This window comes from Drosophila erecta, unplaced genomic scaffold (assembly GCF_003286155.1).
Source record: "Drosophila erecta strain 14021-0224.00,06,07 unplaced genomic scaffold, DereRS2 tig00000092-arrow-pilon, whole genome shotgun sequence".
Classification (NCBI taxonomy): Eukaryota; Metazoa; Arthropoda; class Insecta; order Diptera; family Drosophilidae; genus Drosophila; species Drosophila erecta.
Window position 1 is genome coordinate 9,596,792 of NW_020825207.1, and position 15,868 is coordinate 9,612,659.

Below are 15,868 nucleotides of genomic sequence, written 5' to 3' on the forward strand. Positions count from 1 at the left end.
TCACATAAGTGATATTACTAATAAGATACATCACTTAAAAGAAGTACATCCATCTCAGTGGCAAAATTGACAATTTAAAAACAAAATATAGATTCTCAATATGTATACATCGTTTATTAGAGAACCGCAAATTGATTTGGCTGAACGATTTTAAGCATATGCAAATGAAATGCACTTCGCTCTAATAATCTTGTCAATGTGTGGCGACACAGCCTCGTAGGAATCTTTCAAGGAGACCAGAAGGCATTTCTGGTTGTTCATGATCTTTTGCAGATATTGAAAGCCTATCAGGGCCAGAGCGGTGATATCAAGGTCCTTAGTCTTCATGGGTTTAAAGTCAGCGCACGCTGCCAGTTTCTTTACACATGGTATCAACCTCGAGATCAACGTGGCGGCTGCTTTCAATCCCGGTTCTCCGCACTCCTCAAGCTTATTAAGATCTAGTTTGAAGGACTCCACTTCGCTTGGCAGCAAGGATCCCAGCAGCTTCACGGTTTAAAAATGGTGGTGAGTGAATACTTTTAAGCAAACATTGGAACTTACAAGCACGCTTAAGGCGATATATAAGACCTGATTATTCCTCATGGCCGATTCAGTGAATACAGAGGAATGCACTAAACTTAACGCCATTTATATAGTTTCAGAGAGTAAGACTGTAAAGTGTTTAACTACGCTCGTTTGCGACTTAAAGGTGCTGAGAAAAATCAAATTAACGTTTAAGCCTGCTGTACACTTCGAATATTTCGCGTCAATATAAGCCACATTTTCAGAAAACAACTCCATCTTACCTTTCTGCGAATTCTTGTTTAGTGAACATAAACCAACCCGAAGTTACAGATTTTATTTAAAGCCGTTTTATTTTATATTTCTTTAATAGTGATACGCCCTGGCGAATATCAATTTGTTTTGGATTATACATACACATAGCATAGGTTTTCCCTCATTTTCTTCGCGTTGGTTCTGCCCTTTTCGTATTCATCTGTCATTGGAAACGGCTGCCAGGCAATCATCTCTTACATACATTGATATATAGCCGATGTACATATTTAAATCGATTTTGAAATGTATTGTACCATATACGCATATATAAGTTGAGTTTCTTGCTCGTTAACTCGCTTCGCTAATATATAGCATTATATATTTGGTGTGTGCAATTTCTTGTTGGTAAATTCAAACTGGGCCAAAATAGGTTATTACATAGATATCATATAATATGCTTGTAAAATGATTATTGTAATTACAATTCTCTAATATGTTACAATTGGAAATTAATTCAATAGTTTAACAAATGTTTACATTTTGCTACAATTAACTCAAACCCAAAACGCCGACTCAGTACCGAAACGATTTCTAAAAGAATACGTATTACCCGATCCAGCAACGATCTCTTAACGTTCCGTGTCCCTTTGCCGACACAAACGAAAGCGATCCCTTCAACAACTTTGGGAGCTTCGAGGCTTGTGATCCTGGCACAAGTGAAGCTCCAATTGATCCATTAACCTGACCTAAGCTCGTGCATCAACTGATAGCGAAACGCAAATGAAATTCAAAATTCTTTTCGCAAGCAAAGCAAAATGTGGGTTTCATTTCTTAGTTGGGAAATATACAGGTGGCCATTGCGTACTAGTTTAAGACTCTTATCAAAACTACAATTGGTTGTTCCGTAACGTGTTGCTTGAAGCTTTAGCAGGTGGTTCCGAGAGGGAGCATTATTGAAGCGAAACTGTCTGGTATTTTTGGGGAGTTTGTGGGGGGAGAAGCCTTAAAAGCCGTCAACAGTTGACAATGTGGGGCAGCTGATTAAGAGCAGCGCCGATTTCATGGTTCGTAACTCTGGTGTGTAAAATAGTTTCATTCGCATATAGTTCTGTTTGCTTGTATATATATAGATCTAACAATAATCGTTACTTTTATAGAGATTTCGCAATTCTGCTGAGCTTATACCTCACGACTCCTATATCCTATATACTGTACGGTCTTTCTTTAACACACACATATTTTTGGTATCATAATTTTCTCTGGCGTTTACCTGCTCTTTTTAAGTTAAACAATACAAGTACATGAAAATTTGTGTATAAACAGCAAATATATAGGGTTTTATACATTAATTCATTACATATAGTTCCTCATTTATATATATGTCTGTATTTTGCTTTTGTTTGCTCCATTAAAATGCATATACGTGTGTGTTTGTTTGCATTACAAGCTTTACATATTTGTCGCATACTTGAGAAAAAATACATACTCTAACTGATCAACATAATATCACGTGGGAACTGAAACTAAAGTGTCCGTTAACTAATTCCAAATATTTATACAATTGAATCAAACGAAGGCTATTTACAAAATTGTCCAATAAACCTAACCGAAGAGGGTTCTAAAAAGTAGGCTACCGTATCGGATTGGAGCTGCTAGTGCCTACTCTTTCGGCCGTGGCCAACTAATCACGAAATACATAATAATCCATAAACTGGTTGTTGAACTACTTAATAATTACGTACGCTTTGCATTTGGTTTCTTTCTGCTCATTATCTCTGATTTTTGCATTCGATTAAGATGTGCTTCCTCAGCAACAATCATCTATTCTATTTTCCTCTTCCGATGGAATCCTCCAAGCTATATCAATCAGTTGCCAGCTGCTGACCCTGCCATGTGCTGTGATCTCCGCCCGACCAGTCGTCTGGCGATACTCAGGCGCTGCAGCCAGCCATAGCCTGCGTCTCAGTAAACCAAAACGGACTCCATCGTGATCGTATCTCATTTGCTCGCACTGTTGGCGTTCGCCGCATTGGTGGCCTGGATCTGGGAAGCTGTCTGGCTGGCCGGCTCCAAAGTCCGTCGCGCCAGGCGGGATCTATTAGCCATACGTGTATGTCATGATTAGTATTTTGAAAATGCTATACTCAGTTTCCCACTTACTTTATCTGCCCAGCAAGCAATGGGTTGATAGCATATAGCCAGTCGTGTACTTCCTTGTCGCCAAGAGTCTGCAGCAGATAGCCACGATGCTTGGTCACCACACTGAAGAGAAATCGATGTAAAAATTAGCAATGCGGGCCTGCTTCCAAAGTAGAATCAAACCGACCTGAATGTGTTGGGTATCTTGACCATGGCCGCCTGGTCCTCGCTGCACTCCACATGCGCAGTGGCCAGATTGAGGACAGCCCGTTCAACGGGATCCTTCTCCGAGCGGTAGATAAACACGTAAGGACGACGGACGATCTATCACAAAAATATAAAAATCAGACTTTTCTCATTTAAAATCATGAAATATTGAATGCATACCACCCAGCGCTTCTTCCAGCCGGAACCGCCGTGCTCCAGGACGTTCAACAGACCCTTGCGGGCCACCACAGGACTCACGCGAATCTCTTCCAGTTCCGGCACATAGAGACGGAGGGGAAGAGCCGGCTGAGTAGCCGGAGCAGGTGCCTCCCAGCCGTTGGGAGCATCAGCTCGATCCGGTGAACATAATCTGATTGGGGAAGGTACAAGTCGTTAGTCAAAAGTCTGGCCTTAAAGTTGGTTTAGATTTAGGTTCTCTGGATAGAACGGAAAATTACCTGCGTCGAATTACAAATTTGTTGTTTCTAATTGTGTAAAAGAAAACCGAAAGGAAAACAAACAAATAAAGTATTGGAAGTTTCGTTTTTGAGTATCTCGAGTTATTAGGAAAATGAATGGTGGTGTGTGGATATCGTTAGTATTTGCACTGCGATGATCGAATGGTGGGCAATTACAGGGAAACAGCTGGCAGCAGAAGCAATAAAGGGTGGAAAACAAGTGCAAATGCTTGGTAATAGCTTCAGTTGCTTTTGATTTGTAGGATGGCTCGGTTAAAATCTCTCTGCTTGCTGCTGCTGCCGGCCTTACTGATGAATTCGGTCACGTCAACTGACGACGAGGATCATGTCGTTAACCATGATGTGGACCCGGATCCGGGTCGCATAAAGTACATATGGAATCCGTTTCTGGGCTTTTGCGGCGAGAATGCCAGCATGGTGAGGTGCGGTGGAGTCTGTCCCGAAACCTGTGCCTTCAAATCGCTCAGGTGTCCCAAGTATTGCGGTGTAAATTGCGCATGCAAACCTCGCTATGTCTATAGCGAACAGTTGAATCTGTGCATCCTAAAATCTGATTGTCCTAAAGACATCGAGCAAAAGGTTGTGGAAACTCATCGTGTTTTCCAGTAAAGGCCAGAATCATTTCTGTGTTATAAAAATAAAATAAACTAATGTTTGCAACTGAAGTGATATAAGTAGTTTACTGTTCCAGAAGTCTTGCGGCGAAATAGTAGTGCTTTGTGACCCTAACCAATTGCCATTTCACAGAAATTCAGACCCAGTTCTGTTTTCCTTCATGTGGAACAGTTTTAAACACAGCTTATTATTTCTCAACGATGGCATGTCTGAAGGCCTTTTCTGTCGTACAGCTAATCGGATTTATCCTGCTAAAACATGTACTGAAGGCAGAAGAAACTACAGAGGCCCAGATTACCTGGCCGGATGACATTGCCGAGGGCACATTGGAATCTGAGGTTACCTGGCCCAATGAACTTCCAGTAACAGAAACGATTGCCATGACCTATCGCACCGCTCGAACCTTGGATCAATTGGATGCGTTGAGGGACTATGACGAGTTCGTGGAGAAACCGAGTAAAAACATTTATAACGAATTTGATAGCCGGGAGAAAAAATACCGCATCGTTGATCCCATAAGTGAAGCAAAAGCCCTCAAACGGAAGCCGCTTCCTGAGACCGAGTATATCAGGCAGCCCTTCAAATTCGGCTGCTGTCACAACTCCACCAATGTGGGATGTGCTGGCGTTTGTCCGGAGACGTGTGAGTACCGCTCCAAATACTGCGTACCGCTTTGCGGTCCGCCCTGTCGCTGTAAGCGCGGATTTGTCTACAATATTCCGCGAAGCGCCTGCATCCTGCGCTCCGACTGTCCCAAGGGGATCGTTCAGAGTAAGAGCGGGATATACAGGGTATTTTTGTGAGGTGGAAGATGTGATAGGGTGAGTTGGGTTAGTGTGGTGGTCTGATACATGCAGTGGGTGTGCTGTGGTGTCGTGCCAATTTCGTTTGTTCCAATAAACCAAGAAAGCCGAATGGATGCAAGCTAACTAAGATGGGTGGTGCTGGTGTGGTGTTCATACGGTTGGTTAAACGACTACTCACTCCATGGAATTGCTGGAGATGCAGCTGACGGTCATGTCGGCACATCCCTCATCGCTGGGCGAAACATCCGACTGGGTTTGCGTATCGTTGGTCTCGCTCTTAGTATAGCGTCCTTAAATAAATTGAGAATACATATTAGAGCGACTAGGACGCTTGGTAAAGCTCAGCTTCAACTCACCCTGCACCAACTTTAAGCATTTGAGCATGAGATCCTGCTCCCGTTGGTTGTACTCGCGTTCTGGAATGATTTGCTGTGGATCCTTGACCGGAGTCTGCGGCGATTGTGGAATGACCATATGTACGGGTGATGTTGCTGCCCGAGCGGCTAGATTGCATACATCCTTCTCGGTCTTGGTGGTCGGATTCGGGTTGGTGTCCATGCCCAGACGTTCGCGCAGCAGAAGCAGGTGCCGCATGCGTCCAACCTCTTCAAGTCTGGTGAGTTTCTCCAGCTCCCACTGGTGGTCAAAGATCAGGGAGTCACCCCTTGGCCTCCAGCCGTGAAGATTCTCCTCACCGCGCACGTAAGTAGAGCTGGTGTCCAGCACTCGACGTTGACGCCTTTGTACACCTGTAAGGGCACCAACAGAATGAGTGAATGGAGGTCAGCTCTGGGGATTCGACAAGCGAGTGCAAGCGGACTGAGTACGAGTACAACTACATTGAGAATTGCTACCTGGACTACCTGCTTCGGATGCTCTGCGCAGTGCCAGCTCGTAGACCCCGGTGAGGCGATTGGCCTCCGGATTGCGGTACTGTCCCGAAAACAGATGCTTCAGGGAGCGCGGTCCGGTGCGGGCGTCTCGTCCATAGATTACCATGCTCAGGTCCTTGGTAATTATGGCCGGGCGGGCGCAGTTCTCCAACTAAGCAGAACATACACATTAAAACTGGTATTTCAATTAAAATATACAAACTTACCTCCAAGTAAGCGCTCAGGGTGATGTAGATGGTCTCACCGCCTTGAGAAACGCGGTTGAGCAGTGCGGAGTTGTGCAGACTCGAGTCCCAGGCAGCCTCAAACCGGTAGAAAGATCTATCATCTCCAGGCACCTCCAAGGCCTCGCCTGGGAACAAGCCCAAAGACAAGACACAGGCGTCCTCATCCTGCTCATCGGATGACTCCGGAGTATTGCGAATGCGTCCCACCACCAACTCATTGATGTCCTTCCACTTCACCTCTGCTGTGGGCTCATGCACAATGGTAATGCGAATGCGCCGCTGGATGCCCTGATGCAAGAGGAACAGTCCGCGACAGGGAAGATCATCGCTGTGCTCCACCACCTGTTTAAAAAGTGCATTTTCGATTATTACGTGGGAGACTGGGATGATTAAATCTGTGCCATACTAACCGATGGCACATATTCTCCGTTGGGAGCCAATTCACAGATCTCAAACCAAACCAGAACATCGTGCTTAGCCAAAACCGTAGACGTGGGTGCACAAGGTAGGGGTCCAAACTTGGGACTACGCACTGGCTGACTGATCGGTATACTCGGTGGCAACATGCGGCGTGGTGGTGGCCGGGAAACGAACTCCTGCTTGGCATCCTTATGCAATGGGTGCGTCTGGTAGTGGCCAAAGATCTTAAACATGATGGGTTGGGTCTTCAAATACTCGATAAAGGATTTGGTTACCGGTACAGTTATCTGCAGAACAGACACCAAATACATTTTCATTATTAACTGATATGGTGGGAAACTCTTCGTATGGTAATCTTCCACTTACGTTCTGTACATGGTAGAAGCCTAGAGGAGCACCCGATGCCGAGTTCTTAACCGGCTCGGTGGAGAACGCCTCCTCATGGCGATGCAAAAAGCTGTAAAGTTGACCGTTTATGTACCACAAACTTTAAGTTAATTTTCAAAAGTTTACTTACTTGAACTGGCAGAAGATATCGGCATATTCAGCCCCAATACCAGTGGCCTGGAGAACAGTGACCCGGAAGGTGAACTCCTTGCCCACCTGCAGGTGCTCGCCAGGCTCTTCGGAATTTTCATGGCACTCAGAGGCGGAGTTGGAGTCGATGCCACGACCAGAATCCACATCCTCAAGTTCTATTACAAATAAAAAAGAAAAACTTGTAGTGATACTAGTTATGTATGGTCCGTAGAAACTCACCCTCCAACTTGCTGTCCAAACCACCATTGTCAATATAGCGCTGCACATCATCCTTTTCATTGAGAGCTCGGTACTTGGGCTTGGCATCATCCTCGTTGAAAACCAAGCGAGCTGACTGCTTGACACCATTATTGAAATCAATGGACTCCTCATCGAGAACAGGTTGCACAGCAATCCTTAGATAGCCACGCACATCTCCGCGTTCATTGACAATGGCCACCTTGTGGACCAATGGCACTGGGTAGAGCAGGTTGCTCAGATAGATGAAGGAGCGACCCACCATGCGGAACCAGGGGAAGCGATCGTAGAAGGGATCTCCACCAGTGAGGCTCTCCACATTGTAGTCCGGGGAAGTGGGACTCATTTCGGCCTCGTTGTGGTACATCTCGCGCATCAGTTCCAAACGTTGCCTGAAAGCCAGATTCAAGAAATTAGAATCAAATGTTAACACTCATTTGTATGGGTATATACATATTATTAAGATATTGCATAGATAGAGAAGTGCGGGAACAGCGCCACAGCAAGCGTAAGCCCATCCGAGATCAGAAGATAGTATGGAAAGCCATGCAACTACAACTAAGGATATTTTCTACACGTCTATATACAAATGAAACCTGCGGTCAAAGCGAACCTAGAGGGTATCAGATTGGCCAATGTAAGACGGCCCCGTTCGCTTTCGACTGGTGGCTCCACTGGGAGCAGCTGCGGCTGCTGTCCAGGATGTTGGCTGGGTGGTGCGATCCATCCGCTCAATGCCTCCATGCCGGACGTATCGAACAGCATGGACGATGGTGGACTCTCGACATTGTATATCTGTCGCATCAGCTCGAGGCGATAGCTTGTTTGTGTACGAAAATGAGTTTGGATGGGATTCGGGTTCAGGAATTGTCGGAGTGGGTTCGGGATTCGTAGTAAAAGAACCGAAAAAGTACAAATCAACATTGGTTCAAACAGACCTAGCAAGCTGTCGGAGCTCTTAACAAATGATGGCTATGAGACTTGAGGCGTAAATGGTGGCGGCGTGATCTTCGTTTTGTTTACAGCCAAAGTAAAAAATGAACCAACACATTCTAGAGCGTTTGATAGAAACTAGAATCCATAAGCTACAACCACCATGCACGTATTATTCAAATAATATTCAACTCAAATCAAAAGCCAGCTTTTTTAATTTGAACCAAAGTGCATAGAAGAATGAATGTGAGGGAGTAGCAGGAATTCGCCTGGAGTTCCGGATATGAAAGAGCTTACCGTAACTTCTCCAGGGACCAGTGGTGAGTTGCTCCATTCTTGGTATCAGTAACTTCGACGGCCACCAAGGTTTTAGAGACAGGCGGAGCTCCGAACTCATCCTCCTGATGCAGAGGAGCCACACTGGAGGCCAGCTCAGGCGGCAAAGGGGAGTACAAGGTGTCGGTCAAGAGAGTAAATTGGAATTGTACCTGAAATGATTCGAGTATTTCAAATATAATAAGTTATCTATATAAATTTGGGGTCAACACTGTACCTTTTTCTTCAGCTCGACGGAAATGGCATTGGCTTCCTTGAGGAATATAGCATTGCCCCAGAGATCGTCTCGCAAAGAAGTGAATTGGTGGTAGCGCCACTTGCGGAAGGCCCAGGCAGCCAAGCCAGCCTCTCTTGCTGTCCAGCAGGACTCGTACATTGGGTTGGCTAAGGATTAGAGAATAATTAGTACACTGTTGTCTCAATCTTGTTGTCATCCACATACTGTAGACGTCCTCCTCCTGGTGGAAATCCTCCGGCGAGTAGCTGCTGTACATGGACATGGTCATGGATTGCTCCTCCACCTGTTTCTGCAGAGCATCGATGCGAGCCTCGTACGTTTTGCGCTGCTCCTCGAACTGCTGATCGGCCTGAAGTTTCTCCCGCTTGTACTGCTCCTCCAAGTTGTCCAAGCGCTTCTTCATTTCAGCTTTGAGATCAATGCCTTGCTTTTCGAGCAATTCGCACTGGGCAAAGTTCCAGTCCACCTGCTGGGTGTCTGTCTTCTCCACTTCGTTCTCTGCCTCATTTTCGGTCTCGATCTTATCCCGCAGTTCGCGTGCCTGTTCCGGATTGGTAAAGCGGAACACGTGGTTCTTTCCCAGGATCACACGAGAACCGGTTTTAAGAACCTCCGGCTCAACCAATTTGCGTCCATTTACATAGATGATGGCATCCTTGTGCGGCAGCAGGGTCACCGTGCTGTTCTTGTTCTCAAAGGTGCAGTGCTCCTTGAGGATGTGCGAGCCGGAGAGCTGAATGTCCTGGGGAACATTGGCTTCATGAGTGCCCAGCCGAGTGAGACCCTCCTTGATGTAGTAAAGCAGACACTCTGAGAGATTGGGATCCTCGTTTAGGTTGACCAAATGCGGTGTCTTCTTCGGCGAGAACACGCCCACTGTTATGCCGTCTTCCTTGACAGCCACGCCCATTTCGGCGAAAACCGCCTCCCGCTGCACGCGGATCTCCTCGGTGCGCTTAAGTTTCTCCTCCCAGGTCTCGTTGAGCTCTGCAAAGGATTATAGCCAATTAAAGATTCATATTTTAATGATCACGTTTGGTAAAAGAGCGTTAGATGATCCACACTCACCTGCAATGAGTTTCTCGCTGGCCTGCAGCTGATCCACAGCCATCTCCGTTGTGGATCCATTGCGATTACGTGACTTTGTGGGCGACTTGATCACCGTGGACTTGGTGAGCTCATCCTCTGTAAAAGCAAAAGAGGCATCAGAACAAGGAACACCTGACCATTTACCGGGTACAAGCGCAGTGATAAGCGTGCTAGTTTTTAAAGGTATGATATATATAAAGATATATTGGATATACATAAATGTTCACAATATTTGGATACGAAACGAAGCAGATGCCAATGGAATATGGGTATTTAGGGACTACTGCATAACTCGGGCATGTCCACTTTCCAGCCTTAAAGCAGTGCGGACTGCGAGGAGTTTGGTGCCAGTCTTATTTTGGACTTGGGCAACTGAAATTAACTATTTAGATACTTCTTTCAGTCTCTTTTGTGTATATAAGGCAACATAAAGAGGACTCGACGGTGAATATTGTATATTGTATGGGTTATATTAGATTTGATTCGTCCTTAAGCGTATTGTTTAGAAGCTTTGACGATACAGCACAATACAGAGGCACACACAGAGAGAAATACTGCCAATAGGGCAGTGGTTAGATTACAATATCAGTGCGTTTTAAAACTTTAAATGAAATGCGAGGAAGATTCACGATATTTACTTTATAAAGTCATGATGTTTTTCATGAAATAGTAAAGAATATATATTTTTTAACAAATATAGTCTCGCATCAAGCTCTGAAACGCACTGTAACTTTTTGCATATTTATTGAATAACATTTGTTGCATGTGAAGCCTTTGGTTTTTATAGCGCTGAGTTTCAAATGACTTTACTTACTATTAGCATCGCGCTTCTCACACACCACTTTGCCATCGGGTCCTAAACGAAATAGGTTTGGTTTTGGGATCGGTTTTGCTTTTCTCTAGTATAACTAGACTAGGACTAGAACTACCTTAGGCAGGGGTTGTTGGTTTGTTTTTCAAGTGTAGCGAAAGGTTTTAGAATGTGTGGCTGGGTTTAATGTACTCTAGCTTAGTTAAATACATATTTTAACCAGATCTAGACTAGGTAAGACTACTTCCAACTTACCTTCCTGCACTTCAATGCCCTCGGCTTTGAGTAAGTCCCGCAGCTTCTGGATCTCCTCCTTAAGTTCGCGAATCAGCTTGGCATTTGCATCTTCATTGACCACAGCCTTGCACACGATTTGCTTGGCACGATCCGCATAGCTGTGAAATATTGGTTTAAACCATTGGTTCTTCACCTCAACTTATTGATAAAGACAACTTACCGCAGTGTGCTGAGCGTTTCATCATAGTTAATATCTGCTGGTGAGATAGCCGCAATCATAGCTGTCTTTGAGTTTCCGCCCAGGTTTTCACGTAACAGCCAGGTCAAGGCCGAATCACGGTAGGGAATGAAATCTGCCTTTTTGGTGTTCTTCTTCTTGGAAGCCTTCCACAAGTAATAAATATATTAGCAACAATAGAGGGTTTGTACAAATTTAGTTAAACTTACAGACTATAAAGTACCCAGGCAGCAGGAAAAGGCATTTATTTTATTAGCATAAAGTTAGTTAGAACTTCGGATATTGACATTGATAACTTACCACTTCCGCTAAAGCTGAAATAACTTTGCCCAGTGTGGTCAAGGACTTGTTAATGTTGGCTCCCTCCTTCAAGCGGGTGCCCTTGGCTCCAGTGGAATCCGCTCGTTCCGACCCGGCCAAGTCCACCAAGCTAATCTTGGATACCTTTTCTGTGGTCAAATTGGTCATAAGGTCATGACGACGTTGGGTAAAGAAGATTGTAAAGACTGCATGAGAGCGGGAACTGGTTTCGTTCATGTTGGTGGCTGCCACAGTTCTGAAATTGGTTAAATAAAATAAGTTCCTTGATAAGATCATGTGATGCAAAACACAATTATAATAACACCCACCGAGCCTTGTTGCCTTCATCAATGAGATCGTGAATGTCCTGGTAATCGGTAACGGCTAGCTTGGACAGATCCTCCACATAGGGACCCAAAAGGGGATGTTCCCTCACACGCAGATTGCCCTTGTTTTTCGGGTTCAGCAGATCCCGGACTCGCTCGCAATAGATTTCCATATAGGACACCTCAACCTAAAGAAATTGTTAGGTTAGACGCTAGGAATGTGAGATTGCTATGAAGACGCACCGAGTACTTGAGGTCATCGGTCTCGGTATCCTGGATGCGAGTGAACAGATCCTTGCATATCATGGGTATTATGCCCTCTTGCTGCTCCTCCTGCCTGCCCATCATGGTGTACGACTTTCCAGCTCCAGTCTGGCCGTAGGCAAAGATACAGACATTATATCCATCGAAGGAGTGCTGCAACATCTCCTCGCCGATGTCCTTGTACACCATCGATTGTGTGGAGAAATCGGCATCGTGATGCTGTGAGACAAATACGAATTTGGGTAACAGATTTCGTGGAATTTAAGTGCAACTTACATCATGTGACCAGTAGGAGTAGTCAAAGTTGAAGCGCTTCACCGAATCGCTTGTGTTGGGCGGCACCTTTGGATTGGTTATGGCTGTCAGGACATAATATCGAATAATTTAATTAAGAAAAACCCAAAGTGCTCATGAGATTCTAACCCGTTGTGGCTCCTGCCATCTCGATGATGCATTTCGACTCCCTGGCTATTTCGCGCGAGTTGAAGGGGCGCACTCGCACCGCCACCTTAACCGACGACATCTTGTCCTTCCTCTCTGTGGGTGTCCTGGTTTCCGGTTAACTGGAGTGGAAATAGAGGAAAGGGGAATACTTTATAGACATTCGAGTCGTTCGAGTGGGCTGTAAATTGGCCAGAGACTGCCAGCCACTGGCACCACTGACATTTTATAATTGCCCCAACTTTATGGTTATGTACTCGTCCACGATTTGTTTCTGTGGTAGCTCGGAGCTATGAGTCATGCCCCGGCAACTCGCCAGGGAAATTTGAATTGAAGCCAGGGGTGGGGCTAAGGATGTACTTTCTTGCTGTCCTATATGTCCTATAAGTCGGAGACTAAGCCGACTGCATTGGTAACTATTTTATTACAACGATTCCTTTTAAGGATAAAGAAGTTACTCTAACTTTTGAAATATTAAAGGTGAGTTCTTTTTCTCTCCTGTGTTTGCGTAAGAATCAAGTATTTAAAACGAAAAATATATACCTAGTTATAGAAAGCTAAAAATTCTTGACAATTTTGTTAGATTTAGGGTTTGTTTTTCAGTAGTTTGACTTGTCGAAATGGATTTCAATGCAAATAGTTTTGTATGACCCGCAACCCTCTTGACTCACACACACGCACCCTCACTCACACACTTAAAGGAGTGGGAAAAATTCCACAATCCACAATGCTTCCAATAAAAGCGCAGACGAGTGTTGGCCAATAGTCGAATGAGTCATCGAGCAAATACAAGAGGCAGAATAAAGAAAAGTACTCACACGCCAAGAAAAGTAAAATGTTTTCAAAAGGCAATGTGTTACATGTATTTTCAATATATTCCGCAGCTTTGTTAAAATAAATAACTAGCATTTAAAGAGATCAATTTACCTTTAGTTAAGGCCAAACTATTGCTGGCTTATAGGACGGCTATATCCTTAAAGTTCATTATAGCACAAGTTGTCAGGAATCTAGTTAGCACTTTTTCGATTGCACTTAATGTGATTTGATTTTTAGTTAATGTTTGATAAAACAATATATATTTTTTTCGTTTGCCACTCTGTATTTTTTGTATCTCTAGTGGTAATTTCACTTGACCAACTGAGAAATTCTTTCACTCGCGTACACTAGCGTCCTAGAATATTGTGAAACCAAGTTTAGAAACTATTCCAATGCGCAGCTGTGAGAATTTCTCTCTTTCTCGTCCTTTCTCTCTCTTTGTTTACCTGACCAAAATACTTTTGTTTATGTTATTTTTTTTGTTCTTTCAATTTTCCGAACAAACTGTCAAAGCAAATGTGCAACAGCCTGCAGTAAAAAGTCTCCACAGGAAGATTTGCGCAGAAGCGCGAGACAGGAGAAGTGTGGAGAGAAGACAGAGAAAGTCGAGAGAATTGTAGAGAGTGTGGGAACGAAAGTGAGATAGAATATGCTAAATATTTGTGTAATGTATTTAATTTAGATTGTATGATATGCAGACTGACGCTGGTTGAAGGCGCACGAAACGATAAGAGAACGTCTTTAAGAAATTAAAATCAGGCTATATCCTTTTAGAGAACGTCCACATCTCAACGCCCTGAGCTCGGTCTACCTGGCCAGGCTCTTGAAAATTTATTCGTCACACAGTCAACCCTCATTTGCACTTGAGAAGCGAACCAAACACTCGAGGTCCTTTGCGATACCTCGCTTTTATTGCCTTCTGCGTCATATTTTTTATGGCTTCCTGCGGGGCAACACGGCGGGCACTTAATGCCTTATGCAGGACCTCTCACCGCACTCACATGCGCGCCCCGTCGCAGTCGTGGGTAATATCCTTCGCTTGTGTTCTTCTTGACCTTTATTAATAAATTTTCAAGTTGCCTTTGCCATGGACACCGAGCCAGGAAATCTCTACACTCTACACACTAAGCACACTATTCTGGAGGCCACTGTAGACTAGATGATGGGGGATAAAGAAGTAGCGAATCAAAATTATGTAAAACGAAATTATGGGCTATGTTTTTAGCGAGAATTTTGAAATGTTTGGTCGAGCGAATTGATGAAATTTTGCAAATATATTTTGAAGCATTTACCAATCGATTTTTCTCTTTTCGTTTTATTTTTTTCGGGGCACTATACTCATCAACTTATGGAACTCAAAATATTTTCTGTTTTAGGAACATTTGTGGTTGTTGCTGATATTCCGTTGGCTGTTGTTGTTGCTGCATTTCTTGGTCTGGCTGGTGTTCTTGTGTGTAATTGAATACTAGTACGAAGCTATCCAACATGGATCGCTTGGAGGTGGTGGCAAAAATAATGGACAGCACCAGAATTGTTGTTAACAATAGGGCGAAAAACAATAGGTAACCAAAAGCGCACATTCGCGTAGTTTCTTCTTGAATTTGCTAAAGGATTCTTGCACACATATTATATATATGTAGCCTTTCGTATATGTGTATATATGTAGGGGTCTGCCTTTCTGTATAACAGCGAAAAATGTTCACTCCTTTTTTTGGGTAGACATATAGTGGATAAAGTTTTAGTTTGCCACTGAATCAAATTGTTTAATTCGGATCTAGTTAGTTGCTTTACTTGGCTGCGCCTTGTGTAAGCGGTTGGGCAGCTTTTCGCTGGTGAAAACGCTGGGTTTTCTGCACAAAATCGATGGCCAGTCAACGGAAGGCCTTAGCAATACAAATTCGCGCACGATTCGAGACCAGAACGAACTGCACCCGTTAAGGGTAGACGACACAGTGAGCTCTGGGAAAGTTCAGAGGATACGACGACCAGCCCTCCACCAAGACGCATGCGCCGCAATCCGGGCAAGAAACTGGAAGGGCGACAGCGACTGTGTGGGCTGTGAGGTGTACGAGTATATGGGTATGCGGGTATGCGAAAAATTTGATAAATTTCATACACATAGCGTAAAAGGTCCGCAACAACAAAGCGACCGCCTGTCATCCGTTGGCCCAAGGAATTTCATTATTAGCGCAAGGTGTCCGCTTTTTCGGACAGCCACTGTGGCGGCCCCCCATTTTACCAATGTCTGATCTTATTATGAGCCATTTGACTATCGCTGCCGGCACAGTGGCTATAGCGACGGCTTTATCCACCAGCTGATGACGTAAAGCGAGTTCTTTATATTGATTTCCCATCGCAGCGAGACGCAGGACAAGCTTTGGCTTTTTATGCTACTCGGTAGTCAGCATTTGTATACTATGTATTCTACGGCGTAATTACATTGACATTGAAATCTGGGAGGGCAGTAAAAAGTTGGAGGTCGTGGCTTCGGTAGGGAAATGTTAGAGGATGTGGCTT

The 15,868-nt window shown here is 44.3% G+C and overlaps 5 protein-coding genes across 5 annotated transcripts; 2 read left to right on the forward strand and 3 right to left on the reverse strand.

The window, feature by feature from the left end:
* Positions 1–88: 88 nt before the first annotated feature.
* LOC6548351 lies at positions 89–601 on the reverse strand. Its single transcript, XM_001975279.2, has 2 exons — positions 544–601; positions 89–486 (listed from the first exon to the last, which is right to left on the reverse strand). Exons 1-2 carry the CDS (start codon positions 583–585, stop codon positions 151–153), a joined length of 378 nt encoding a protein of 125 aa, XP_001975315.1. The 5' UTR covers positions 586–601; the 3' UTR covers positions 89–150.
* LOC6548500 (kinesin-like protein unc-104) lies at positions 89–12,643 on the reverse strand. The gene is made up of 27 exons (XM_026979832.1): positions 12,518–12,643; positions 12,371–12,453; positions 12,074–12,313; positions 11,834–12,018; positions 11,505–11,760; positions 11,414–11,416; positions 11,187–11,350; positions 10,985–11,124; positions 9,898–10,014; positions 9,034–9,816; positions 8,809–8,975; positions 8,553–8,743; positions 7,936–8,142; positions 7,305–7,714; positions 7,063–7,240; positions 6,912–7,002; positions 6,536–6,832; positions 6,105–6,467; positions 5,860–6,049; positions 5,362–5,754; positions 5,184–5,295; positions 3,564–3,590; positions 3,286–3,475; positions 3,086–3,222; positions 2,920–3,021; positions 544–2,854; positions 89–486 (listed from the first exon to the last, which is right to left on the reverse strand). Exons 1-26 carry the CDS (start codon positions 12,615–12,617, stop codon positions 2,758–2,760), a joined length of 5,223 nt encoding a protein of 1,740 aa, XP_026835633.1. The 5' UTR covers positions 12,618–12,643; the 3' UTR covers positions 89–486; positions 544–2,757.
* LOC26526969 (accessory gland protein Acp62F) lies at positions 3,772–4,253 on the forward strand. The gene has a single exon (XM_015157403.2). The coding sequence runs from the start codon at positions 3,828–3,830 to the stop codon at positions 4,191–4,193; it is 366 nt and encodes a 121-aa protein (XP_015012889.1). The 5' UTR covers positions 3,772–3,827; the 3' UTR covers positions 4,194–4,253.
* On the forward strand, positions 4,270–5,128 carry LOC6548350. The gene has a single exon (XM_001975278.3). The coding sequence runs from the start codon at positions 4,400–4,402 to the stop codon at positions 5,000–5,002; it is 603 nt and encodes a 200-aa protein (XP_001975314.1). The 5' UTR covers positions 4,270–4,399; the 3' UTR covers positions 5,003–5,128.
* Positions 12,619–15,136, reverse strand: LOC26526268. The gene is made up of 3 exons (XM_026979834.1): positions 14,644–15,136; positions 13,463–13,706; positions 12,619–12,657 (listed from the first exon to the last, which is right to left on the reverse strand). The coding sequence occupies exon 1, from the start codon at positions 14,929–14,931 to the stop codon at positions 14,707–14,709; it is 225 nt and encodes a 74-aa protein (XP_026835635.1). The 5' UTR covers positions 14,932–15,136; the 3' UTR covers positions 12,619–12,657; positions 13,463–13,706; positions 14,644–14,706.
* Between the last annotated feature and the right edge of the window lie 732 nt (positions 15,137–15,868).

Coding starts and splice junctions, on each gene's coding strand:
- LOC6548351 (XM_001975279.2), bottom strand. CDS start 585: ATGAGGAATAATCAGGTCTTATATATCGCCTTAAGCGTGCTT. Junction 487..543: donor ATATCGCCTTAAGCGTGCTT/GTAAGTTCCAAT, acceptor TAAACCGTGAAG/CTGCTGGGATCCTTGCTGCC.
- LOC26526969 (XM_015157403.2), top strand. CDS start 3,828: ATGGCTCGGTTAAAATCTCTCTGCTTGCTGCTGCTGCCGGCCTTACTG.
- LOC6548350 (XM_001975278.3), top strand. CDS start 4,400: ATGGCATGTCTGAAGGCCTTTTCTGTCGTACAGCTAATCGGATTTATC.
- LOC6548500 (XM_026979832.1), bottom strand. CDS start 12,617: ATGTCGTCGGTTAAGGTGGCGGTGCGAGTGCGCCCCTTCAACTCGCGC. Junction 11,125..11,186: donor GAAACGCTCAGCACACTGCG/GTAAGTTGTCTT, acceptor AATATTTCACAG/CTATGCGGATCGTGCCAAGC. Junction 5,296..5,361: donor ATGCTTAAAGTTGGTGCAGG/GTGAGTTGAAGC, acceptor AATTTATTTAAG/GACGCTATACTAAGAGCGAG.
- LOC26526268 (XM_026979834.1), bottom strand. CDS start 14,931: ATGTGCGCTTTTGGTTACCTATTGTTTTTCGCCCTATTGTTAACAACA.